This window comes from Cnephaeus nilssonii (genome assembly GCF_951640355.1).
Source record: "Cnephaeus nilssonii genome assembly, chromosome: X".
In the NCBI taxonomy this organism is placed as follows: Eukaryota; Metazoa; Chordata; class Mammalia; order Chiroptera; family Vespertilionidae; genus Cnephaeus; species Cnephaeus nilssonii.
The window spans coordinates 26,317,347-26,344,570 of NC_137071.1; the positions used below are offsets into that span (position 1 = coordinate 26,317,347).

The 27,224-nt window shown below is 39.7% G+C and overlaps 1 protein-coding gene across 1 annotated transcript in view; it reads right to left on the minus strand.

The window, feature by feature from the left end:
- DACH2 (dachshund family transcription factor 2) overlaps nt 1-27,224 on the minus strand; it is a gene marked incomplete at both ends in the record, with an annotated part of 865,383 nt that overhangs the window by 18,873 nt on the left and 819,286 nt on the right. Inside the window, 4 exons of the mRNA XM_079765880.1 lie at nt 10,565-10,630; nt 13,875-14,021; nt 18,414-18,561; nt 18,686-18,834. Of these exons, the coding sequence (XP_079622006.1) occupies nt 10,565-10,630; nt 13,875-14,021; nt 18,414-18,561; nt 18,686-18,834 (510 nt within the window). The remainder of the gene's footprint in view (nt 1-10,564; nt 10,631-13,874; nt 14,022-18,413; nt 18,562-18,685; nt 18,835-27,224) is intronic.

The window sequence follows — 27,224 nt, forward strand, 5'->3', positions numbered from 1 at the left end:
GCAGCAGAGTGTGGAACATGGCAGGCATCAGCTGCATCAGGATGGTTGAGCAGATGAGGGGGGGCACCAGACCAAGGTGGGGTGCCAGTCACTGTCATTGGGGCGAGCCTCTGGTGGTTATTAAAAATTCTTTGCTCCCATTCACCGTGGTCCTGCCAGGTGCTTGCACCTGCTGCCAGCGCCGGCCCTGCTCACACCCGCAGCCAGCATCAGAGCCACTGCTTGCACTCGCTGCCAGTGCCAGCTCCAGTCCCGATCACTTGGCACCGTCAGCGGGTGTGAGTGGTGGCTGCTGGCCCCAATCACCCCTGAGGGATTCTCCACCTCTGCCTGTTCCTGAGGGGTGATTGGGGCAGCAGCTGCCACTCGTACCCACTGACAGCACCAGCCTCACTCACACCTGCTGCTGGTACTGGCCCCAATCACTCCACGACGTCAGCAGGTGCGAGTGGGGCCAGCGCCATGAGCACATGGGAGTGGTGGTGGCGGGAGCGGGGCTGTTGGCAGAGAGGGGACTGGGGGCTGTGGTGGGAGGAGCCAGGCGGGGGCACAGAGGATGGGCTGAGGTCTACCTCCTGTGCCTACCACAGCCTCACGGCCCACAGTTCCTTTCAAGGTACATGAATTCGTGCACTGGGCCCCTAGTATATTATTAATATATGTATATTAAATTATGCTTTAAAATATAATATGTGTGTTTTTAACATTGTGATGTTAAAATTGTGTCTGCTACTTTTAGAGTCAAATGATACTTTAGTCACTTTGCTTTGAATTCTTTATTGGCACCTTAACAAAGTTCTGCATAGATAAGATCATGCATGTTATATTTTGGAATGCTCAGTCTATAATTGCTGAATAAGCTCCCACATTTTTTAAAACAAGTGATTCAGAGGGAAATAGTTTAAGTAGGTTTATCTTTTACATCAAATTGTGGTTACTTTTGACATGTAGATTGGATTTAATATCAACTTATGGAATGTTAGCAGCAAAAAAAGAAAAAAAATTACTTAAGATTCCACCATATTTATGGGAAAATGTTAGAGGAAATGTATATCCCAGTGTTAAATGTATAATCCATGTTAAATGTATATTCTATGTCAAACATGTAGGCAAAAAAGCAATTATAAAAATTAATCACAGAGATTGACATTACTCTTGACAACGCAGTTCTTAGCTTTTTGTCTAGTTTTGTTTCCCCAGCAAATACAGTAGCAGAAACAAGAGCAATGTGTCACTGTGTCCTTGTGCTTTATGATGTTGTCCCCCCTGAACTTTTATTTTATTTTATTTTATTTTATTTTATTTTATTTTATTATTAGGAAGTTTGTGAAGGCTGATGTCTGTTTTCTAAAATTTACAAGCTCCATATACTGGGTTTGTTTTATCTATTATTATTAAGACAAAGATGTCAATTTTCAAAAATTTAATAAACATTTACTATCAACTATACCAATAGCCTCTAATAATGAAATATAGTTATACAAAAGTTAGCTAAGGTATAAACATGCAAAAGGGAAGTCTCCCTGCGATCATAAAATGATGTTATTTTCTGTTCAGCAATTCATGTTACTGCTGTTCATACTAATTAATTAAAGGAGCTGTTGCTGTAATGTGCAAACAGGGAATCTGAGAAACTGAGAGGGCTTTTAGGTCTCCAAGTGAAGTTAAGTCAATCTGGGCATGGGCAATCAAATGTAATGAAATCACTTGTCAGTGCTAAGCTTGCAAAAACAGTGAAGTTGGACTAGGGAGTAAAAGGATTATAATTAGATTTTCAATAGGATAATAACTAAATGGCAGAACACAGTAAAGAGAAAATATTACTTTGTTAGCTAATGGCACTGCTGTTTAGTTTGAGATTTTTATCAGCGCATTTGTAGTTGTGTTAATTTAATTTGCTTTTATCAGCAAAAATGCACTACTCAAATGGTACTTGAATGTTATCTACAAAAAATCATTGATCTGAAGGTGCACCTACTGATATCTGGTATGTTTATTTTATGTGAAATGGAGATTGGTTGATAAGATGGTTGATGTGCTGTTTTGCAGGTCCCCAACTGAGCTATGGAAATCTAGGTGGGAGGATATTAGTATATATATTTCACAAAATCCTTTACCTCCAGCAATAGTGAACACAGCAATCAGAGTATGTATGTATTCATTGTTTGATCACTTTAAAATATTTAGGAAGAGTTGCTATAATAGACTGCTAAAATACAAAAGATATAGAAATCCTTTTACCAGACGGTGGTCTATGTATGATATCTTGACTGTCAAACAACATCCAAAACATAAAAGACATTAGATAACTAAGCTAATTCTATTTCAAATAGATGTATTAATACTAGTACATGGGCAGTTTACCTGTACTGAAATCCAAGTGGAAATAATAAGAAACTGTATATAACTTTATTCCTTCTCAGGATGGTCAAGCAACATTCTCCCAAGTCCTTTTTAAACTTTCTGAAGGAGATGTCACAGTAATACTAATTGAATTTCAAAGGGAAAGCACTAGGTAAATGACAGATTTCTATCCAGCAGAGCTATTGACAATAGGAAGAGAAAAGACATCATTGATGCTGGAATTGTTTGCTGTGATGGAGAGGGGTTTTGGAAATGGCATTGGGGTAGCATACATAAATTGTACTCATAAATAATACTAGGAAATTAACTTCCTGTTTAAAAAGTGGGTAAGTGAAAAAGATGAAAACAGTATTAAAATAGGTCACAAAAGAAAAGCATTAAACGCTAAAGAGCAAAAGTATTAAGAATGGAAAAATAATGATTAACCTTACATTTTATGTTTTCCAAGCATTATACATTTTCTGAAGTTCATACATATATATAAAATAGCTTTTAAATTCTGAGCATCTTAAATAATAAGTAATATTTATTGGGATTTTTCAGGTAATTTTTAAATTTGATTAATTTTATGGATTATACTTAAAATAAGTTCTAATATTATTTTCAGAAACCAATATCCCTAGCTCAATGATGGACAACCTTTTGAGCTTGGTGTGTCAAACTTCGCCAAAAAACTGAGCATAACTCGGGTAGTGTGTCACTTTGAGGAAAAAACTAACTCCAAGACTCTAGTCGCAAATGTTTCATCCTCAGGAGCAGAAAATGTTTCATCCTCGGCATGCGGTCTCGTGTCATCAGAAATGGCTACGCATGTCAGTGCTGACACGCGTGTCATAGGTTCGCCATCACTGCCCTAGCTATTAGAGTAAATATTTTTGTTAAAATATTTTATATATAAAATTGTGATTTTACAGTCATATTAAAACACTGCATTCATTCCATAAGTTGATGATAGGAACTTTATTATATTGCTTAAATTCTGTCCTAAGAAAGGTGAGAATATGTGTCTTTTCATTTTTATCATGTTAACAAGAATATTATTTAATATAACATAAAAGATAGATGTTTAGGAAGATAATTTTAACCTACCATATATTTACAATATTAAGCACAAATAGCTGACAATTTGATTTGTATTTTGAAATAAAAATAATAAAGGTTAATTCCTTAGGTCTAGACAATAGGGCAGTGAAGTCCTGGGGTGGGGGCTGAGGCAGGCTAGAAGGGGTCAATGGGGGAAAAGGAAGGAGATATGAAATATTTTCAATAACAAATATGTTTTAAAAATAAAATAGGTTCCATCTCAAGCCTTTTAAAGGTATAGCTAATTCTTTTATGCATAGCCAGCAAGGATTAGTAGAATGTATTCAAATTATACTTAGTGAAAACTGCCGGAAACTGACCATTGTCTCACTAATAGAAAAGATGTAAAAGGCTGGTCAACCATGAAGCTCTGAAAGGTCAGATCTACTCCCTATCTAATTGAGACAATCGTAACTGAGGCAACTTCCCCATCTTGTAATCATGTAAATCCTTACTGATATGATAATCTGCTTATTACCTGCCTAAGGGCTATGGGTGTATCCCAAACCTGCTTAAGGGTAATGGGTGTATCCCATAGTCTCAATAAAAGGGATAGCAAGGTCAGAGCCTATCGGTAGTCCTCCCACTAGAGGTGGGCTCCTGCCTGGCCCCCCATATCGCCAAATTAAATGTCTTCTGGTCTCTTTTCATCTGTGTGCAGCCCTTCTCCAGAACCTGAACCCTGAACTGGAACCCTGAACCACACGGGACGTGAAAGGGGTTCCCACAGAAAACAATTATTAAATGTGGCCTCCCTTAATCACAAGTTAATATGCAAAAATGTTTTTATAGGCTCCATTAAAATTTTAAAAGTATGCCAAATAGATAGTGAATATCCCTTTTGCTTATATCACATAATTTACCTCCTATGAATAAGTATCTGGTGTTTGGTGCATGGAAATGAAAACCTTTAGGACAGTTCAAAAGCTTGTATTTATCTTATAGTGGGGAAAGATGGTGCTACTGTGTACTAAAGGCATCATATAAATTAAACACATAGCGATGAATTGGGAATCTATAATAATAAAAGCATAATATGCTAATTAGTATGGACAGCTGAACGACCTTCAGGATGTCATTCTGGATGTCCTTCCAGATGAAGCCGCCATGGCGGGGGCCAAGGCAGAAGCGGTTAGGGGTATTTGGGCAGGCAGGCCAGCAGTTAGGGGCAATTAGGTAGGCAGGCAGAGGTGATTAGGGGCAATCAGGCAGGCAGGCGAGCAGTTAGGGGCAATCAGGCAGGCAGGCAGGCAAGCGGTTAGGAGCCAATGATCCTGGATTTCGAGAAGGTGCAGGCTGGGCTGAGGACGCCCATCCCCCCACTATGTATGAATTTCATGCACTGGGCCTCTAGTATAGAATAAAGCATAATAAAGACATAACCCATTGATGGTAAGTTTGGTTTATACCATCCAGTTCCAAAGCTGACCTTACATTTCACTCAAATGAGAGGCACAATCACTGATGAACAAAAATAGATCCAGAGACAGAGAAACATTGATCAGACAATCAAACCTCAGAGGGAAAATAGGGAAGGGTGGGGATAAGGGGGAGGGATCAACCAAAAGACTTGTATGCATGCATATAAGCCTAACCAATGAACACAGGCAACAGGAGGGTGAGGGCATGAGTGGGGGGGGGGGGGATGGGGAGTAATGGGGGAATAAGGACACATATGTAACACCTTAATCAATAAAGAAATAAAAAAAAAACAAACAAATTAAGTGCTCCTTTAAGACTGGGTCTATATTTGTGTGTCACACATTCAGAAGTGATCAAAATGATTCATGTTTATTCCATCCTGCCTTGGCCCTTATATGTGGTGGTAACCTCAACTAGTAGTAGCCCACAACTAGTGGGATTTCCTTCATAAATTACACTGTGGTGAAATGATTGGACAAACACTGAGTCCCATCCAAATTGACTTTGGTCACATAGACAAAGCCTTTAAGTTGAGGGAAGAAAGCAGGCAAGCAAAAGTGGGATAAGAGACAGAAAAGCTTTATTGAATGAACTAAGCATACATGCTCTCACACCTACTAATGCACCTAGTTAATGCATTAGTTATGTCTAGCCAGCTACATTATCAGAAGATCCATAAGCTCTGACACTCCTGATTTTGTAAAGATGACATACAAAACTACACTAATGAGGGATTCTAATTTTGTGAACCTGCCCCATAAAACAGTGAATCTAGATAAACCCAAATAGAACTTTTGGTCACATCCAGGATGTTGCTTTCACCAGACAGTGTAAAGGCACTGATTACTCAAACCTACAGCAAGTAATATATTCATAGTCAGCTTCCTTTTTGAACATTAGGAAGCCATTTTCTCATGGGGATGTCTTTTTTTATTAGAGTAAGACATTTTTTCATAACAAATGTGAAAATAAATATAATCAGCATACAAGGGGCTAGAAAACTGCATTAAAATCACACTGGAAAAACTCCAGTGGTCAAAATGTTTTAGGTGCCTTTATACTCTAGTGAGACTCTATATTGATTTGATTCATGTATTTTCTTACTACTAAATATTTATATTTAAATTATCTAAGCATTTACTGGAATCTTGCAAATAACAATTAACAAGTTGTGCTCTTTTTTGCATATAATGGCAGTTCCTAAAATTATTGAAATTTAGCATCAAAATTTAAAGGTTGATAAAAATGTTATCCAGAACACTTTTAAAATATCAACAGGTTATGATTATTGTACCTGTGGCTTTTACAAATATTAGTGCTATTTTTAAAAGCATATTATCCTATACTAGTAACCCAGTGCACAAAATTTGTGCACATTAAAAGGGAATTAGAGAAACCAAGATGGCGGCATAAGGTAAACACCTAACTGTTGCCTGCCACAACAATTTTGAAACTACAACTGGAAAACAGAGCGCACACCATCCAGAACCACTGGAAAGCTGGCAGAGTGGAAAACCTACAACTAGAGAAAAACAGAGAGGGGGACGCTGAGCCTCAGGAGCTGTGGAGGTGCGGAGATCCGTGAGCGCGGAAAAGGCGGGCGGCTGAGTACACGGCAGGCTTGCTTGCAGTGCGCGGAGAGGGAGGGCAGCAGCTGCTGCGTGGCTAGCTTTCTCGTTCGGGAGAAAAACAAAACCTCCCGACTGCACTGAAATCCAGTTGCGGTCAGGGAGAAACTGGTCTGTTTGGCAGCGGACGAGGCTCGAAAGCTGCCTTCTCTCAGAGGCGCGCAGCCATTAATTCGGGCACGGAGAAACCTGCCCTCTTAGGGCAGCGAGGACGGAAACCAAGTTTGTCTGCACCATTCTGAGACTCTGCCCCATCCAAGCTGAGCACAGCCCTCCCAGTGACTGGATTTCTCGTTCAGGAGAAAAACAAAACCTCCGGTCTGCACTGAAATCCAGCCACAGCTGGGGAGAAACTGGTCTGTTAGGCAGCAGGAGAGGCTCGAAAGCTGCCTTCTCTCAGAGGTGCGCAGCCATTAATTAGGGCACGGAGAAACCTCCCCTCTTAGGGCGGAGCAGACGGGAAACCAAAGCTTGTCTGCGCCACCCTGAGACTCCGCCCCATCCAAGCTGAGCACAGAAGCTCTCCAAGCGGAGACACTGCTGATCCTCACAGCCAACTGGCTTGGAGATCAATTCCAGCCAGTGATACCAACAATCCCAACTACTCTGAACTCCAGTTTCTGGGGACACGCGGGGGACCCAGAAGCCTACGGGACTCTCGGCCATCGGTCGGAGAGTGAGAGTGACTTTTCTGTCAGTGTGGATGACACCAGATTTCAACCACTCTCATAAGGGACACATTCAAGAGGCAGACTCAGTGAGCACCAAAGCCCTACTGTGTCTCCAGCACAGAAATTCTTCTGTTATAGACAAAGCAGGCCCTCACAACCAATTGGACCGGAGGTCAATTCCTCCCAGTGTACAAACAGCAATCAGGGCTTTTAACTACACCAAGACTTTCCACTCAGCCCACAAAGGGGAGTACCAAGAGCGACCACCTAGGGTGATTGGGGAAGCTGAGCTACCGGACTCTATAGGTCACCGACCACAAGCCACTCCATCAACACAGGGAGGCAGCCAAAATGTGGAGACATCGCAGTATCTCACAAGTAGGAGAGATAGATGAAAGCAAACTAATGGACGACACAGTGTTCAGAACCATATTTATAAGGTTACTCAAGAATCTTCTAAAAACCGCTGAGAAACTTGAAGAGACCTTCAAGGACCTTAATGAGAATACCAAAAAAATGGAAAAGGCCCAGTCAGAAATTATGCATACACTGTCTGAAATAAAGAATATACAGAGTAGACCACTGCACCCGAAGAGTCAAACCAAAGATCTGGAATATGAGGAAGAAAAAAACACCCAACCAGAGAGGTGGAAAGAAAGAAGAATCCAAAAGTGTGAGGATAGCATAAGGAGCCTCCAGGATGGCTTTAAGCGTACCAATATCCGAATTTTTGGGGTGCCAGAAGAGAGAGAGCAAGATACTGAAAACCTATTTGAAGAAATAATGACAGAAAACTTCCCCCACCTGGTAAAAGAAATAGACTTACAGGGTCAGGAAGCGCACAGAACCCCAAACAAGAGGAATCCAAAGAGCACCACACCAAAACACATCATAATTAAAATGCCAAGGGCAAAAGACAAAGAGAGAATATTAAAAGCAGCAAGAGAAAAACAGTTAGTTACCTACAAGGGAGCACCCATACGACTGTCAGCTGATTTCTCAACAGAAACTATGCAGGTCAGATGGGAGTGGCAAGAAATATTCAAAGTGATGAAGAGCAAGAACCTACAACCAAGACTACTCTACCCAGCAAAGTTATCATTCAGAATTGAAGGGCAGATAAAGAGCTTCACAGATAAGAAAAAGCTAAAGGAGTTCACCACCACCAAACCAGTATTATATGAAATGCTGAAAGGTATTCTTTAAAAAGAGGAAAAAGAAGAAAAAAGTAAAGATAAAAATTATGAACAACAAATACATATCTATCAACAAGTGATTCTAAAAATCAAGTGAATTCAAAATCTGAGGAACAGAATAAACGGGTGAACATAATAGAATCAGAGGCATAGAATGGGAGTGGATTGATAATTCTCAGGGGGAAAGGGGTGTCTGTTTGGGGGGTATGGGAAGAGACTGGACAAAAATCATACACCTATTGATAAGGACAACGGGGGGGGGGGGAGGGAACCAGGTGATGGGGAGATCTGGGGGGAAAAAAGGAGAAACAATTGTAATAATCTGAACAATAAAGATTTATTTAAATTAAAAAAAAGAAAAGAACTTATCAAATGAAAAAAAAAGGGAATTAATTAGAGGAAATATTTTAATATTGCTATTTGCCCTTTCTGTACAATAGAAGTGTCAGAGATGAAAGAAAATTAGTAAAACATATATGAAAATCTTCCTCCTGTCAGAGTCTGGGGCATGCCACGGGAACCAGAGTCAAGTACCTGCCCACCCATGTGCACCTCGAAATCGTGTGAGACCCAGACCCAGCTGGCCCCACCGCATTGGGCTAGATCCGTACTCGGCCGGCCCCACCCCCATCAAGCCTCGCTGGGTGGGGGGGCACAGTCTCAGGTCCTATGGCCCGGTGCCGGGGAATGGGGCATGGTCTCAGATCCCCTGGCCTGGTGCCAGGGTAAGTGGCACAGCCTGAGGTCCCCCGGCCTGGTGCTGGGGTGGGCGGTGCAGCCTGAGGTCCCCCATCAAACTCCACCAAGCGGAGGATGTGGCCTGAGGTTCCCTGTCAAGCCCTGCCAGATGGAGGGCATGGCCTGATGTCCCCCAGCCTGGCACCGGGGCGTGGGATTCGGCCTGAGGTCCCCCGTCAAGCCCTGCTGGGTGGGCAGCATGGCCTGAGGTCCCCTGGCCTGGTGCTGGAGTTGGGGGCACGGCCTGAGGTCCCCTGTCAAGCCCCAACAAGCGGGGGGTGCAGCCTCAGGTCCCCTGCCCCGGCCGAGTGCCATGCAGCCTCAAGTCCCTCCTGATTGCTCATTAAGGCTCATTACAGGAACTTGGACTCTGCTGTGGGTGCAGCCATCTTGTGTTATGAGATCCCCGCCTCTGTTGTGGGCACAACCATCTTGTGTTATGGAATCCCTGCCTCTTCTGTGGGAGCAGCATCTTGTTACGTTGTGACAATTTGCATTTTCCCCTTTATTATATAGGATAATAAAGAGGTAATATGCAAATTGACCATCACTCCAACACACAAGATGGCCGCCCCCATGTGGTCAAAGATGGCCACCTCCATGTGGACACAAGATGGCCACCACAAGATGGCCAGCAGGGGAGGGCAGTTGTGGGCAATCAGGCCAGCAGGGGAGGGCAGTTGGGGAGGAACCAGGCCTGCAGGGTATGCCAGTTGGGGGGGACCAAGCCTGCAGGGGAGGGCTTTTGTGGGGAACCAGGCCTGTAGGGGAGGGCAGTTGTGGGTGACCAAGCCAGCAGGGGAGAGCAGTTAGGGGTGACCAGGCCAGCAGGGGAGGATAGTTGGGGGGACCAGGCATGCAGGGGAGGGCAGTTGTGGGGAACCAGGCCTGAAGGGGGGGCAGTTAGGGGCAATAGGGCTGGCAGGGGAGCAGTTAGGCATCGATCAGGCTGGCAAGGGAGTGGTTAGGGGATGATCAGGCTGGCAGGCAGAAGAAGTTAGGGGCAATCAGGCAAGCAGGCAGGCGAGCGGTTGGGAGTGAGCAGTCCTGGATTGTGAGAAGTGTCCCATATTGGAGAGGGTGAAGGCTGGGCTGAGGGACACACAAGCTCCCCTCCCCCCCGTGCATGAATTTCATGCACCAGACCTCTAGTGTATACTACTAAAAGGTGAATTGTATTAACATTTATGCATTTTTAGAATATGCCTAACATATAAATGTACATCATTTTAATAGTTAAACATGCAATAAATTAGCTCATACATTATATATGTAAAATATTGGTTTATATACGCACATGTATGATTATATGTAAATAATCTTCCTCTGTCATAAAGTAAGAAGAGCTAAGCTTATTCATTTTACTTATATGAAGAGTATGAACATTAGGAGCTCATCCCTGCTCCACCTCTAGGGTTCACGTAATAAGCAGTTATAGAGAGAAATGTGCCATTTACTGTACCTTGCATAGCAGTACTGTCATGAGGAGTCCCGTTGTTTTCTATTTCAATATCTGCAATCCCAGTATCTGGAAAAAGTGACACTCAAGATTAAGGTACAATTCTGTTTTCTTCTGATTCCTTTTAAAGTGCAAACAATCAGTAAGTCAGTACTTTGGTCCTATACATAACACAAAAAACTTGGATGGCATTTTTGTTTTTTCTTTTCTAGATATATATTTGTTTTTATGTTAGGAAGGAGGGTTATAAACTGTAGATGAATTCTACAATTGGGCATATATTTTCAGCTCTATAGTAAATACTTCTTTATGCCTTTCATTCTCTAGAGATAAATCTCAGAAAATTAATCTATCCAAAAAATCTTCTCAGACTATCAGGTAACATGCCTTGACTGTGGAATATATAAAAGATGCATACAATTGCATAAGTGGAAGTGCTTCATCCTGATAGTATATTTTTCTTTTGTAAAATGTGATAGATTATGAGATTATCTCTATGCTAAGCACTCATGAACACCACAACACAATTTACAGCTTGTGGTCTTGATTTAGTATAGGCTCTAATGGCAAAGGAATACATTAATTGTTTAAAAATAACCCGAAGAAAAGAAATAAGAAGTGGATTTTTATTTTCAATTTTAAATATAAAAAGTAATTATCTAAAATTATTCATATACCTCAAGTAGTGCTCAATATGGACATTTCTGCATATAGACATTTGCTCAGACACATTTTGGTAATGTGATAACAGATGCCAGTGCATCACCTATTACCATAAGGGATGAACTTGACAAGGAAATTTTCTGAATACAAGGTACCCATCCTATCTAATAAAATAGTAATATGCAAATTGACCATCGCTCCAACATACAAGATGGCCACCCCCATGTGGTCAAAGATGGCTGTCCCCATATGGACACAAGAAGGCTGCCACAAGATGGCCGGCAGGGGAGGGCAGTTGTGGACGATCAGGCAAGCAGGGGAAGGCAGTTGGGAGGAATCAGGCCTTCAAGGAAGGGCAGTTGGGGGGCAACCAGGCCTGCGGGGGGGACAGTTGGGGGTGACCAGACTGGCAAGGGAGGGCAGTTAGGGGTTACCAGGCTGGCAAGGGAAGGCAGTTGGGGGCCACCAGGCCTTCAGGAGAGGACAGTTAGGGGCATCCAGGCTGGCAGGGGAGGGCAGTTGGGGGTGACCATGCCTGCAGGGGAGGTCAGTTGGGGGTTACCATGCCTGCAGGGGAGGACAGTTAGGGGCAACCAGGCTGGCAAAGGAGGGCAATTAGGGGTCACCAGGCTGGCAAGGGAAGGCAGCTGGGGGCCACCAGACCTGCAGGAGAGGACAGTTAGGGGTGACCAGGCTGGCAGGGGAGGGCAATTAGGGGTGACCAGGTCGGCAGGGGAGGGCAGTTAGGGGCAATCGGGCCAGCAGGGGAGCAGTTAGGTGTCGATCAGGCTGGCACGGGAGTGGTTAGGGGGTGATCAGGCTGGCAGGCAGAAGCAGTTAGGGGCAATCGGGCAAGCAGGCAGGCGAGTGGTTGAGAGCCAGCAGTCCTGGATTTTGAGAGAGCAGTCAGACATCCCTCAAGGGGTCCCAGATTGGAGAGGGTGCAGGCTGGGCTGAGGGACACCAGTCATACTTATAAACAGCTTCTTTTCCTTTACAGTAGAGAACACTGGAGCTAGAGTGGAGATCACTTATGTGTGGATTTTTAAAATGTTTTTTAAAAAAAGCCAAACTGCCTCAGAATTACAAGTTTAGGACCTCAAATAATAAGACTGCACAGAACATTTCTTTTATTTCTGGTCAGAAATTATTTTTAAGACCTTGAGTAAGCAAGGATGCTGGTTCCCACTGCCTGAAATATCCCATTGTGTGAAATATTAATGTAGTAATATTATTTACTTTCTTTCTTCTTTGTCTCAATGAGGCATGGTTGATATGAGCTAATAATCTAGCACCATATATCTATTGATTGTGAGCAGAATGGTCCAAGAGAGTCATAGTAAAAGAACGAATTGAACTTTTGGAAAGGAAAGAATACAATTAAACAGTTTTAAAAATCCTTTATTCATTCTTAGTATAAGACACTGAAGTACCCCCCTTTCAGTTAATGTGTATGTAATATGTCTGTAAGGGGTATGTATAAATATGTACATAAAATCCTTAAGCTCATCCTCGTTATACACACATATTAGTTAAATATAGGAATGGTCAATGTGCCATGAGAGGAGAACCTGACTATTCTATGAGATGAAATGATGTTGGTGAGTTTCATAATTAAAAATTGAAACAAACCCAGCCGCTGTGGCTCAGTGGTTGAGCATTGACCTATGAACCAGGAGGTCATGGTTTGATTCCCAGTCAGGGAACATGCCTGGGTTGCAGGCTTGATCTCCATTGTAGGGCATTCAGGAGGCAGCCAATCAATTATTTTCTCTCATCATTGATGTTTCTGTCTATCTCTCCCTCTGTCTTCCTCTCTGAAATCAATAACAATATGTTAAAAACTAGAAACAAAGCACTGGCCAGTGTTTCTAAGTAGTTAGAGCATCGCCCCCTGTACCAAAGGGTTGCGGGTTTGATTCCCACTCAAGGGCATGTATCTGGGTTGTAGGTTCGATCCTTGGCCCTGGTTGGGGCGCTTGCTTGAGGCAACCAATAGTTGTGTCTCTCATATCAATGTTCTCTCTCTCTCTCTCTCTCTCTCTCTCTCTCTCTCTCTCTCTCTCTCTCTTCCTCCCTACCTCTATCTCTTCCACTCTATCTAAAAGATCAATGGAAAAAAATATCCTTGGGTGAGGATTTAAAAAAAATGGAAACAGAAAAGTTTGGAATTAAGAGATTTCATGACAAAAGCACCTCTTCTCAAAGGATCTCCTGGGATTTACTTAGAACATCCTTTTTCAACCAGATGCTCCTTAAACCCTCAACACTGATGCAATCTGCCTTAAAGGTACCAGCATTGTTTAGCTCATTAAAATAGAGTACACTAAACATTAGCATATTTTAACATTAATGGACCTATAACACTTACATTTTAGGTTCAGGGAAGTTATTAGTAATACTTTTTTCTTCTACTGCAAAAGCCAATAAGATTTCTTGTTATTCCTAAACTATTTATCTCCCAGAATACAGATTATTTTGACAGATTTAATTAATAACCTAAATCACTTGGCCTCACATTGATTTTTAATAATTCATGTACAAAGTATTTTCCTTCTTTCCTTCCATCCTTCTTTCTTCCTTCCCTGTTTTTTAAGTGGAGTTTTGCTTTGTGTAACTTGAATGTGTTTAAGTTCAAATCAGACATTACCTTTCAACATTCTCAGGCCACTGTCATTAGTAGTGGCTTGTTTAAGGGCTTGCTCCACTTGCTCCCGACGCTTTGATTCAAATTCCAAAGCTTCCTGCAGTTTTCTCTTGGATTTTTTCTCCTTCTTCAGGCGCTTTTGCATGGTAGCTAAAATGTGAAAAGCTAAACAACTTACAAAGCATTGGTCAATGAAAGAGAGTTGTCAATTTTGATGGATTATAAACTATTGATACAGAGAGATATATAAATGTATCAGTCGAAATACGATTAGCTTCCTTTGATTCCTCTTCTCATTAGCTCAACCAAGTAGTGCTGAATCATAACACTGACTTCTTTTTGCTTTTGTCTTTCTAATGTGTATGCTCTTTAGCACACACACTTTTGTATGGTGGTGGTAGTAGTGCTGGAAACTTGTTTTCTATTTTGACTAACAACATGCATTTAATAATAGCATTAAATATTTTAGAAATCTCTTAAGAAAGACATTCTTATTATTTATCATTATATTGCTATTCATATTTTAAAATGTAAAACTTGTATGTTTTTTTTAATTTAAAGTTTCAAGTATATTTTTCTATCTATCTATCTACCTATCTATCTATCTGTCCATTTTAAAGAGAACAACTTTTGGCAACCTGTAAAAGCACAACAGCATTTTTTGTTAGCAGAAAGGGTAATGAAAGTGAAAGAAAAACTCTACCTTAACTTGCAATGCTTTATATTTTGGAACTCAAGAAGAAAGAATCATTTTATGTGAATCCCAAGAAGGAATTTATATGCTGAGATGGACTACCCATGATCAACCAATGACCCAATTTTATGGATAATAAGAGCCTAGCAGCCATTTGCTGAGCTTGATTCTGTAGAGGGGACAGCTGGCTGCACCCAACATGAACCTGCAGCTCGCTCCTCCTGCTTGAACTATATTTGAAAACACTGGCAGAGACTGAGAAATATGGCTCTGGAGTAAGGGCCACGTTCTCCTCATTGAGTGTCTGATCATGTGACCCCCATGTATGGGAACAATAGCCACATCCTTCTGGCCTCAGTCACACTACACTACCAAGCCTGCAACTTATTGAAGGGTCAGTGAGTTGTGGTCAGACTGGATCCATTCTACATTCTTTCTTTGGAAGGCTCTGGGGGAGGATCATGTAACCTCAGGGTAAGGTGGAATAGCTGACAAATGGAGGTGAACCTCAGAGAGCCTCAGACAATTTATAGTTCTGTTCCCAGCACTAAGCTGGTGGAAGCCAACACTTTTACACAAATTGGACCCTCCCACACACGCCCAGTCCCAGTAGATGCAGCCATAGTGAATAACGTGGTAGCTCCAGACAGGTAGCTCAAGGCTGATTACATACAATATTTGACATTAACGTGTACCTGAACCCCACCTAGTGGACCCAGAACCAATACAACCTGTGGTGGACTTCAGCACATACCAGAGCTGCATCCAACCAGCCACACAAGCAGCACACCCAAAGAGGGATTCCAGCAGGCACCAGACCCTGCTGGGAACAACTCTGCCTTGGGGCGCAGCCACTTTATAGTGTCTCTTATATGATGATCTAGATTTATCCTCATAGTCAGCCAGCCAGAAGGGTTAACTCCACCCACAAAAGGCCAACAATACTCAAGCCGTGATTACTACAGGAGGGAACCCATAACCCACAAAAAACATTCCTGGAACATTAGGCTCAGGTGATCTGGAAGATAGTGCCACTGAGCCCAACAAAATACCTTCATCATAATCCCATTATAAGAAGTTTAGGAGTCATAACAGATATACCTAATACACAGAAACAGAATGGAGAGACAAAAAATATGTCCTAAATGAAATAACAAGAAAATTTCCCAGAAAAAAAAATGAAATGAAAGCAACAAAAATACCAGACATAGAGTTTAAAATAATGCTTATAAGAATGCTCAAGGACCATAGTGGCAGAATGGATAATCTCAGTGAGGACTTAAACATAGAGATATTAAGCATTAAAAAGGACATAGAAACTATAAAAAGAATCAATCAGAAATGGAGAGTACAATATCTGAAATGAATATACTAGAAAGAATCAACATCAGGTTAGATGAAGCAGAGGATAGAATCAACAATTTAGAAGACAAGATAACAGTAAGCAGGTACACAGAGCATCATAAAGAAAAGATAATTTTAAAAAAATGAGAAAAGTCTAAGAAACTTTTGGGACAACATCAAGCATAACAACAACTGCATCATAGGAGTACAAGAAGAAGAGAGTGAGCTAAGGATAGGGAACCTGTTAGAAAAATAATGGCTACAAAATTCCCTCACCTGGTGAAGGAAAAAGTCATACAAGTTCAGGAAGCACAGAGAGTCCCAATCAAGAGTCAACCAAAGGACTTGTATGCATGCATATAAGCAAAAGCAATGGACACAGATACTAGGGGGGTAAAGGCATGTACCAGGGTGTGGGGGAGGCCTGAGGGAGGTCAATGGGGGAAAAAGGAGACATATGTACTACTATTTGTAATGTTTTAAACAATAAAGAAGATGAACCCAAAGAGGCCCACACTAAGACACATCATAAATCAAATGGCCAATATTAAAGACAAAGAGAGAATCTTAAAAGCAACAATAGAAAATCAGTTAGTTATCTACAAGGAAGCTCCCAAAAGACTGCCAGCTGATTTCTCAAAAAATAAAAGCTTTGCAGGCCAGAAGGAATTAGCATGAAATATTCAAAGTACTGAAAAGCTAGGAGTTACAACCAATACTACTCTACCCAGTAAGTTTCCCATTTAAAAATTGAAGGCAAAATAAAGAGCTTCCCAGACCAAAAAAAAATCTAAAGGAGTTCATTATCACCAAACCAGTATTGCAAGAAATGTTCATGATCCTGCTTTAAGAAGAAGAAAAACAATATATACAGAGAAGAATATAGGTATAAAAATAGATAAGTACCTATAAATAATAAAATTGAATGTAAATGGTTTAAATGTTCTGATTAAGACACAGGTTAGCTAAATGGATAAGAAAAGATGACCCATTTATGTGCTATCTACAAGAGACCCATATCAGAGCAAATGATACACAAAGAATGAATGTGAAGTGATGAAAAAAATTCCATGCAAATGGAACAAACAAAAAAACACCTGCAATAATAATACTCATATCAGACAATGTAGACTTCAAAAGAAAGGCCATAACAAGAGACAAGGAAGGTCACTACATAATACTAAAGGAATGTGTCCTACAAAAGGATGTAACTCTTGTAAATATATGTGCACCCTAAGTATATAAAGAAATTTTTCTTGGACATTAAGGAAGTGATTGACAGAAATACAGCCATAATACAGGATTCAACACCCCAATGACATCATTGGATAAGCATTCCAGACAAAAAGTCAACAAGGCAACAGCCACCTTAAATAACACACTGGATCAGATGGCTTTATTTGATATTTACAGAACAATTCATCCAAAAGCAATAGAATATAAAATCTTCTTAAGTGCACATTGAATATTCTCAAAGATAGAGCACATGTTAGGACATAAGTAAGTCTTAATAAATTCAAGATGATTGAAATTATATGATATGAAAATAGTAATCAATTACAATAAAAGAACTAAAAATCATTCAAACACATGGAGACTAAATAACATGTTTTTAAACAATGGGTGTGTTAACAAAGAGATCAAAGAAGAAATAAAAAGTTACCTAGAAACATTCCAATTGGCATATCTCAGTGGTTGAGCATTGACCTATGAACCAGAAGGTCGAGGTTCAATTCCCAGTCAGGGCACATGCCCGAATTGTGGGCTTGATCCATATTGGGGGGCATGCAGGAAGCAGTCAATCAATGATTCTCTCTCATCATTGATTTTTTTTTTCTCTCTCCCTCTCCCTTCCTCTCTGAAATCAATAAAAATATATTTAAAAAATATCCAAATGTCCTTTGGCAGAAAAAGTGTTCCTCACCCCTGGTCTAGAGTATTAAAATAACTCAGAAACTCTCATGCCCTTTCATGGCTTACTGAGTCTTCAAGATACAGGTTCAGGTGTGAGCATCAAGAAGTCTTCCTCAACTATCTACCCACTCACCACCACTAAGCTATAATAACTAGCCTCTCTCTACATAACCATATATACTGTACTTCATTGCTCTTGCCACTTTTTCTTTAAATTAACTGGTTGGTTGAGCTAGCCCTCTAAAATGTAAATCTCTCAAGGACAGGAACTGAATTTTATTTAACTTATAACCCCAGAATCTAGATTTGTTAGATTATCTACATGCAGGTAGGTGTATTTTATAAAATTGTAGAGAAAACTAGGAATATTCATGTTTCCAAATCTGCAGCTGGAATGAAATGCATATCTAATTCATTTTTTATTATGAAAAATAGACTAAATATCTTACCTTGTGGATTACAAACAGTATTTGATTCCTAGCTTGTCATTTGTTTTCAGCATTTCTAAGTTATCCCTAAAAATATTTCTATTATTATTGAAAATATCACCAACACAATATTCACTCCATAATTGATCTTGTTAAACTTACTTCTGCTTTGAAGCTCAACTGCAAGTTGTCTTTCAATGTTTTCTCTAATTTCTCTTTCTCTATAGAGCTCCATTCGCAGTTCCTTTTTTTCTTGTTGAATCTGCTTCTCCTGGATGCGAGCATTATCCAAAGCCACTTTCAGTAGACCCTGCCAAAGTATAGCAAATGGAATGCGGTTCATCTGATATGTTTTAGTTCTAAAATATGACATAATATATGTAGGTGCTAATGTCTTGTATTACATTTATTTTGTTTATAGAAATATTGTTGACCTGAATGTTGGTCAACAGAGTTTCCACAGAGGACAGACTATCAGCAAAAATGAATGGTCCAGGGAATCCAGGAGGCAATGCCTGCCCAGGAGTGAGATGGATCTTGTCCAATGTTGACTTCATCATTGGGATTTGAACTGGTACCTCTTCTGCAAAATACAAAATTAAAATCAGAAGATTCACAAATTAACAACTCAAAATGTTCAGTTTCATTCACTTCTAATAGCATCTATAAAGATTTTGTTTCTAAAACTAAATGATAAAAACTCCTAATTGGAAGTTGTGCACATATAATCCCCAGCTCACTCTGATTTCTCAAAATAAATGTTTCAGAAAAAGAATCATTTCAAATAAAACATTTACTGCTAAAGAGTAATGAAATTTGGAGAAACACATTTAAGATATATTTATTAGTACCTATAAATTAAATAATCAGATAATTTCCTGGTAGACTTTATTTTTTATTTTATTTTTAAAAATATATTTTATTGATTTTTTACAGAGAGGAAGAGAGAGGGATAGAGAGTTAGAAACATCGATGAGAGAGAAACATCGACCAGCTGCCTCTTGCACACCCCCCACCGGGGATGTGCCCACAACCAAGGCACATGCCCTTGACTGGAATCGAACCTGGGACCCTTGAGTCCGCAGGCCGACGCTCTATCCACTGAGCCAAACCGGTTTTGGCAATTTCCTGGTAGACTTTAAACTGCTTTTTAATTATTTCTCTTCAAATCTATCTTCTATCTATCTATCTATCTATCTATCTATCTATCATCTAGCTATCTATTTATCTATCATCTATCATCTATCACCTACCTGCATGTAATATTAAATAACGTGTCTCCTTCCTTTCCTCTCTGTCCTTACTTCTCCTTCCCCCTTTCTTTTCTTTCCTCTTTCTCTGCCTCCCTCCCTTTCTGTCTTAGTTTCTGTCTTTCTTTTTCTTCCTTATTTTCTTTCTTGCTCCCTTTCCTTCTTCTCTTCTTTCCTTTCTGTCCATGGCAGTTTTGTAAGAGGTGAAGAAATTCAGAGGAAATGAGCATTATCACAAATTTTGTGATCTATTTCTACTACAAGATTTGAACACTTGAAATATCTCAAAAAAACAAAAACAAAAAAACACACCCTAAATCTTAAAATATGTCTTAGGCAACATATCTAATGTTTTTAAAGTACATTTCTCAATAGCTAACCAATAGATATTACGTTTTATTTGTATTGTTTGAATTCTGTATTATCTAATATTTTGTCTTTTGTATATGAGTGCATTAAATGGTAGAGTGACTTCATAGTGCTCTACCAAAATTAATAATAACTGAAGAGGTTCTGTACATTTTTGATGTTTATAAATCTTGAAGTAAAATTTTATGTAGCCTGAAAGATCTATTTTTAAAAAATGAACTGCTACAAACTTAGAACATTCACTTCCTGCTAATTTAGAGATTTTAATATTTCCCCTGAATAAATATTTTTTATTAGTGGCAGAATTCTTAAAATTAGTGGATTTCTTGTTATGTATTACTCTACACACACATTTAACTCAGTGGTAACAATCTGAGGATTATTTTACAAACAAGATACCTGAAAAAGAAGCAATACATTCAGTATGCATAAAACAAAATTATAACCACCTTAAAATTGCACAAAGTCTTCTATTTGGAGATGAAAGAAATGCCACTAAATTGGCTAAAAGGAAAATTACTATTGTCTATGAAGACAGGTTGCATGGTCTATGGTTTGTGTTGCTGTACAGTAGATTGAAGTTTCAAAATAGTATTACTCTTCTTTAAAGATATAGACATGGTTGAATTAGGTGTTACTGGCTGCAGTGAGGATCAAATGCAAGAAGAATCATATTTCATCAGACCTAGTCAACACCAGGAAAATAAATAGAAATATAAGAGGTATGCAGGCAATGATTCATTTTGATAATCTGGCCCAAGAGAGACACATAGAGACAGGCACACAGATCTAAGCTTCTACCAAAAGACAAATAGGACAAGGAGGGTGGGAATTGCGATGACAGTGTAGCAGAGGTCACATTGATTTTCAGCAGCAGTTTTCACACAGATGAGATAACCCTGGACTCTATTTGGCCCATTGTTCATATCCTACCTGTCCCACAAGCAATAAATTTCCTAGTCCTAGAAAAGGGCAGTAAAGAAGAAGGATTCTACTAATGACTTCTTATGATTAAGTTTCTGTGCTAACCAAACATGTTTTTTCAGACCAAGGTCACATTGCATGTTAAGGTCCATAATAGCACCAAACTAGTACAAGTGTATTATGTTTCATTGTATATGAGTGGGAACTGTCAAATCATTCATCTTTTTTTTTTAATCACATGCTACAAAATGAATGATAAATGCATTAGAAATCTGTTTCAATCTTGTAATAGGTCTTCACATCTGAATGACACCTAGATTTTGCTCAGAGTTTGTGGGAATTTATTACGTAGGCTTACAAAATTCTAATTGGCAATGGAATTGAATATGGGCAAGTACTAGAAACATAGCTTGTCAGTTAAATAAGAGCATCCCTTTATAATCCACAGAGAAAGGGTTTTGAGTGTTTTTATTTTATTTTATTTTAAAGGTTGGCGTTTGAATGTATATTTCAAAACATTAATCAACACATATGATGCAATAATATAAACTAAACATTAAAGATAGGATAACTTCTATTTAACTGAGGAGATGAACAACTTCTTCATTTGTTTAAGCAAAGTGGAGACTGCTTTTATTAAATTTGTTAAACCTACCATACTTTGTAAAAGCATTTGGGAATCCATTTAGAAAACAAGCTCTTAATTTTAACTTCTTGCTTAGAGCCCAGATGACTACATATAAAAGTTGACAAGAACTTTATTGGTAGAATAAATGAGATAAACATAAGGTAAATGCTCAGAATGTAAAAATCCTCCTAAAAATTAAAGTCAAGGCTGCTAGAGACTTTCTATATGACTCCAGTGCTTACTTTCCCACTTTTTCTTGGGTTAAGTATTTCCCCTTTCCTCTGGGCTTTGATGATGGTGAAATAGAAACTGAACCCAGCTGACTCACTCAGTAGTGGAAAAATGCAGCCACCTACCAGGTCATTAGTTTTTATTCTTTAACAAACAATTTATACTTTATTAATTGATTTGAGAGTTTTGCCCTAAATACAGCTGGCTCAAGGGACCCTCCTTTGTTGGTGTCATTAAGATTAAATTCAGCACAAGCAAGACTCCTGCTTCCCTCTTCCAAACTGAGGAACAACAAAAACAAAACAACCAAGTGCTGTATAATGAACTGACCTGCATGAATATAAGGAAGTGTACATGGTCTGAGTGGAACAATGAATCGTGTTGCCATCATCAAATGTGGAAAAGAAACATTTTATTAAAAAATTCTTACCTATCTTTAGGGAGACAGAACAATAAATGATGCTGATAAATGAAAATAGAAAGTTAATAGCTAAGAAATGAAGGGTCACCAGACTGAGAATGTGAGACAGAACACTTCAAAAACCAATTATGGCCCTGTTTTACTCTGGATCCTTATATTAGCGTTTTGGCAAAAACAAGTTCCTTATAAATTATGAATTAAAATAAATCTTCTTTCAGATAAAAAAAAATGTCATGCTGATAACAAATATTATATCCATGAAAATCTGGAGGATGTATGATACCCAGTCCCTTTCATTAAGGTTATGACACATTATTTTGGAAAAAAAGTCAACAAGTTACAGAAGTGGAAAATTAGGTGTGAAATCATGCGGCATAGATTGTTAAGTGTCTTTAAGAGTTAAAAGAAGGAGAGATCACTGTTGTCTGCAGTAAGCATTCAAACTAACTAACCTAGCTGAAAAGTATTCACACTGACATTAGAAGAAAATTCCATGAAACTTCCATAAGATATTAGGTGCGCCAAGAAGAAAATATTCCTTGTTCAAACTAGTGTTAAAAACAAACAAAAATGGGTTAAAAACATTTAAACAGTTTTCCTTAAAGCAAAGTTTGGTGGATTAATTATAGGGTGCTCAGTGAAGTTTGAATTTCAGATAAAAAGCAAATGATTTTTTAACATGACTATGTCCAAAATATTTCACCAGACAATCTTATACTAAAAAATGATTATTTGTTTTCTATTCTTTTTTTTTAATTTGCTAAATCTATTCAAGCAGAACATCTCAGGGTCTTTAAAATGCTAATGCTAAATATTAACACAAGTTACATATTAATTTAGGCAACTGAGAGCGTAGTGATGAAGAGCAAAAGATGATGGAGCCTGACTGTTTAGGTTTGAAACCCTGCTCTATGATTTGCAAGCCCCTAGGTAAATTAACCTTTCTGTGCCTCAATTTCCATATCTGTAAAGTGAGGATAATAATAATTAATAATAATAACAAATGCCTAATCTCATAGGGTTGTTATAAAGATTAATGAGCTACTATTTGCAAATTTCATAGAACAATGTTTTGCCAAAAGTATATGCAATATGAGTGTTTTCTAAATAAATTAAATGGCAAGTGAAAACTCCTAGGAGTGGGAGAGAACAATATATTTGACCACTAATACCTGTCAGGAGCCAAGAGTTGGTCAAAGGATTAACTCTGACCTTACTTCAGTAAGTTACTGAAACAGAAACTCACGGAAACTAGGCCCACTTCCTCTTGCCTGAGGACAAAGCATTCCTTCTATAGCCGCCCTTCAACCGCCACATACCCTATCTATAGTCACCACCTTTACCTGATATACCTTAGCCAATCACATAAGCCCACATAGCCCGTCCAGCCCCCACCCCTACTAGGAACCACATATAAGGAACGCTGTAAAAAATAAAATTGGAGGCTTGATCAGAAACCCTTTTGTCTTGCCTCCATTCTTCTGAGTCCCTTGTCTGTCTCTCATTCTCTTAGGTGCGCCGCCTTGGTACCCTCGTTAGAAGACCCCGCTGGCCGGGGCAAATACCTCCTGAAACAACATATTTGGAAAGATCCTTTTCTAGGTGATAAATGAATGAGCCTGTTTTCACCCTAAGTTATCAAAGGTCTGAGAAGACTTCTTTTTTTTTTTAAATATATTTTATTGATTTTTTACAGAGAGGAAGGGAGAGGGATAGAGAGCTAGAAACATCGATGAGAGAGAAACATCAATCAGCTGCCTCCTGCACACCCTCCATGGGGGATGTGCCCACAACCAAGATACATGCCCTTGACTGGAATCGAACCTGGGACCCTTCAGTTCGCAGGCCGACGCTCTATCCACTGAGCCAAACCGGCTTTGGCTGAGAAGACTTCTTAAGTCAACTGGGTAATTTTGCAGCCTAGAGGACATTTGGCAATGGCTGATAACACTGTTGAAACTGAGGAGATGAGGGTGTGTGTCACTGGCATATAGTAGTAGAGGACAGGGATTTCCCTCACCCCGCTCCCACCTCTTTCATCCCCAACAAAGAATTATCTAGCCCAAATGTCAACAGTGGTTGAAAAACATTGTTCCAGAGTTAATAGGAGAATTTCAACAAATGGACAGTTAATTGGATCTCCCTTTCTACACTGAACTTCTACTAGAGACTTTAATAAGCTTAACTTAAAGAGACAATAAGGTCAAATCAATAATTTAGAACTAACACTGTACTCTGCAAGGTGTGTTTTAGAGTTCTGATGCATTTGATTCTGGCTTCCCAATTTCAGTTTTTTGCTCAAATGTCAACCTTATTAGTGAAACTTATACTGAGCATCCTATATAAAACTAGAGGCCTGGTGCATGAAAATTCATGCACTGGAGGGAGGGTCCCTCAGCCCGGCCTGTCCCCTCTCACAGCCCGGAAGCCCTCAGGGGCTGGAGGTGCCCCAGCTATCAGGGGAAGGCAATGCCCCCATCACACCTCTGCTGCTGCCACTGCCGGCAGTGCAAGCCTCGGCTGGCCCTGGTTACCTGAGCCTTGGGTGGCCCTGGGGGGCTGGGCAGCCACCATCCGAGGCTTGCCTGCACCTTGGGCCAGCCCTGGGCAGCTGGGGGGCTGAGGGGACTGGGGGACTCTTGAAGCAGGCGCACAGAGAGGCCGGACCCACCTGGGGGCGGACCCGGCCGTGCCGCATGCCTGCCACCCTGACGGGGCTGAGGGGACTGGGCACCACCATCTTGTGGCTGTGGGTGCTGCCATCTTTGAAGGCATGGCAGTCAATTAGCATATTACCTCTTTATTAGATAGGATTGCAATCTGCACCCATATTCCTACCCCCTTATCTAAAAAATTAGTTTTCCTATAAAATGTATCACCAGCCCAGCCTGTGTGGTTCAGTGGTTGAGCATCAACCTATCGAACCAAGGTCATGGTTCAATTCCCAGTCAGGGCATATGCCCAGGTTGTGGGCTCAATCCCCAGTGGGGGAGGCCTGCAGGAGGCAGCTGATTGATGATTCTCTCTCATCATTGATGTTTCTATCTCTCTCTCCCTCTCCCTTCCTCTCTGAAATTAATAAAAAAATATATAAAAATGTATCACCATTTAACATACAATGTAACTTAATTACATATTTCATTTCACTGCTATATACTATACATGAGAGCAGGAACCTTTGTCTGTTTTTTATTTTACTACTGCTATCTCCTTGGTATCAAGAATACTAACTATCTTGGGACCACAAAAATTATAATAACTTTAAATAGGTAGATTGTTATTCTTAAGGCTTGAGGTAAGATTTCTGATCATCATATTGATTCCATTATTTCACTGTATTAAAAATGAAAAGATTGTACATGAATATAAAATTTTAAAAGTTTTTAAAATTATGTGGTGAGAAGAAGGAAGAAAGAGGGGATGGAGATAAAGAGTTTCTGGTTAACTCAGCCTTTTCAATAATATCAGTGATTACTATTGTCTATAGATATTGTGACATACTAAAATTTTAAAATTTGAAAAATGGTTGATATCATTGTCAGAGCATGCCTACTGTATATTTATTGAACTTGTCTACATATCATAGTGTTATCAGAGAAATATGTGGATTGTCTTTCTCTGTTTCTGTTAGGAGTGGGGTCCTTACAATGTCTTGAGAAAAAGAATTATCTGAGACTTGCATGGAAGGATGAGTGATTTTTACTTGCATGGAATTATATCCTTCAGTTTCCAAAGTCCCATTTCCCTTAATTCAGTCCTGGAAGAGGTGCAGCTGGGCATTTAGTGGAGCTAGAAGCAAAGACAGCATCCAAAGTTTCCATTCTATGGTGGAGCTGGGTCCCGTTTAGCATTAGGCTAGTTGCATTCCATCAGTCTATTGTGTGGGGTCCACATGGCTGTGGACCATGTGGGTGAATGCAGGAGTCTGAGAGTCCAACGAGCCAGAAATCAGGAGCAAGCAAGAGGCAAGAGAGCCAAGAGCAAAGAGAGTAAACTCCTTTGTTTAAGAGGTTAAGTATCTCATATCTCCCCACAGTGGCCACACCTACTCTAGCCAATGATCTGTTCCCTGGTGTGACTGACAAATACCTTCCCTATTTCACCCAGATTTTACTGGGCCTGCATCTATATGGAAGCTTCCTGGCAAAGCTGTACAAATAACTAGAATATTTGGCCTTCCCTTTTCTCTCATTAAATTAATAACTGGGTTAAATTACAATGGTATCAAAAGTACTTTGAGCGAAAAAAAAAATAGTAAGCTATAAATCTTTCTGGCTCGCACACACACTTTTCCAACATCTTTGAGGTCATGTGTATAGAAGATAAAGCAAATTTGACTGATTATTTTTAAAGTACACTATATTTTCCAGAGAATTGAAGTAGAAAAAAGCTGAGGATCTAGAATATAAATGTTTTCTACAGAGAGCATAAGTTGATCTTAAAACTGCAAGACAGACAAGAATTTCTAATATAAAAAGCCAAATAATACTAAAGGCATGTAAAAGTCTCTTCTTCAGAACACCAGCCTGCCTACCTCTGAAAAAGGTAGTAGAGAAGAGAACATTATATGAGTGGAGAGTAATAATGTAACTCTCTTCAGAAATTGGGAAACAAGAGGCACAGAAGTAAAAGTGGGAAAGATGCTGATCTTTAAAGAGATGTGTCTAGGAATGATGGGAGGGGAGGGCACACATTTACATCAATTACCTGACCCAGGTGATAATGTTTTGTTATCTTGACTTATCTGTAAAATGTCCTCAGGGTGCCAATATAACCCTGCTTTTAAATTTCTTAGGAGTTTAGTCATTTGGCTGACTGCAGAGGCTGTAAAGCAGATTTTTCATTTTGCTTCCCTGCCAGGAAATATGCAATCCATTCCATCAACCAGGGAAGAAACCTTTTCTTAATCTGGCTCAAATCAGGAAGAAAAAATTACTGCTTTGACTGGGAAATTCAGGTGCTAACTTTAAAATAACTGCTTCTTTGCTTAATTAACATATCTTAATAGAGAAGATCAATGTAAGGTACAAAGGTACAAGTTACTAATCCATCATCTTAACAGCAATGGTTCTTAATTTTGTTATGCATCAGAATGTGATGTAGGTCTTTTATAAAAAACTAGAGGCCCAGTGCATGACATTCGTGCACTG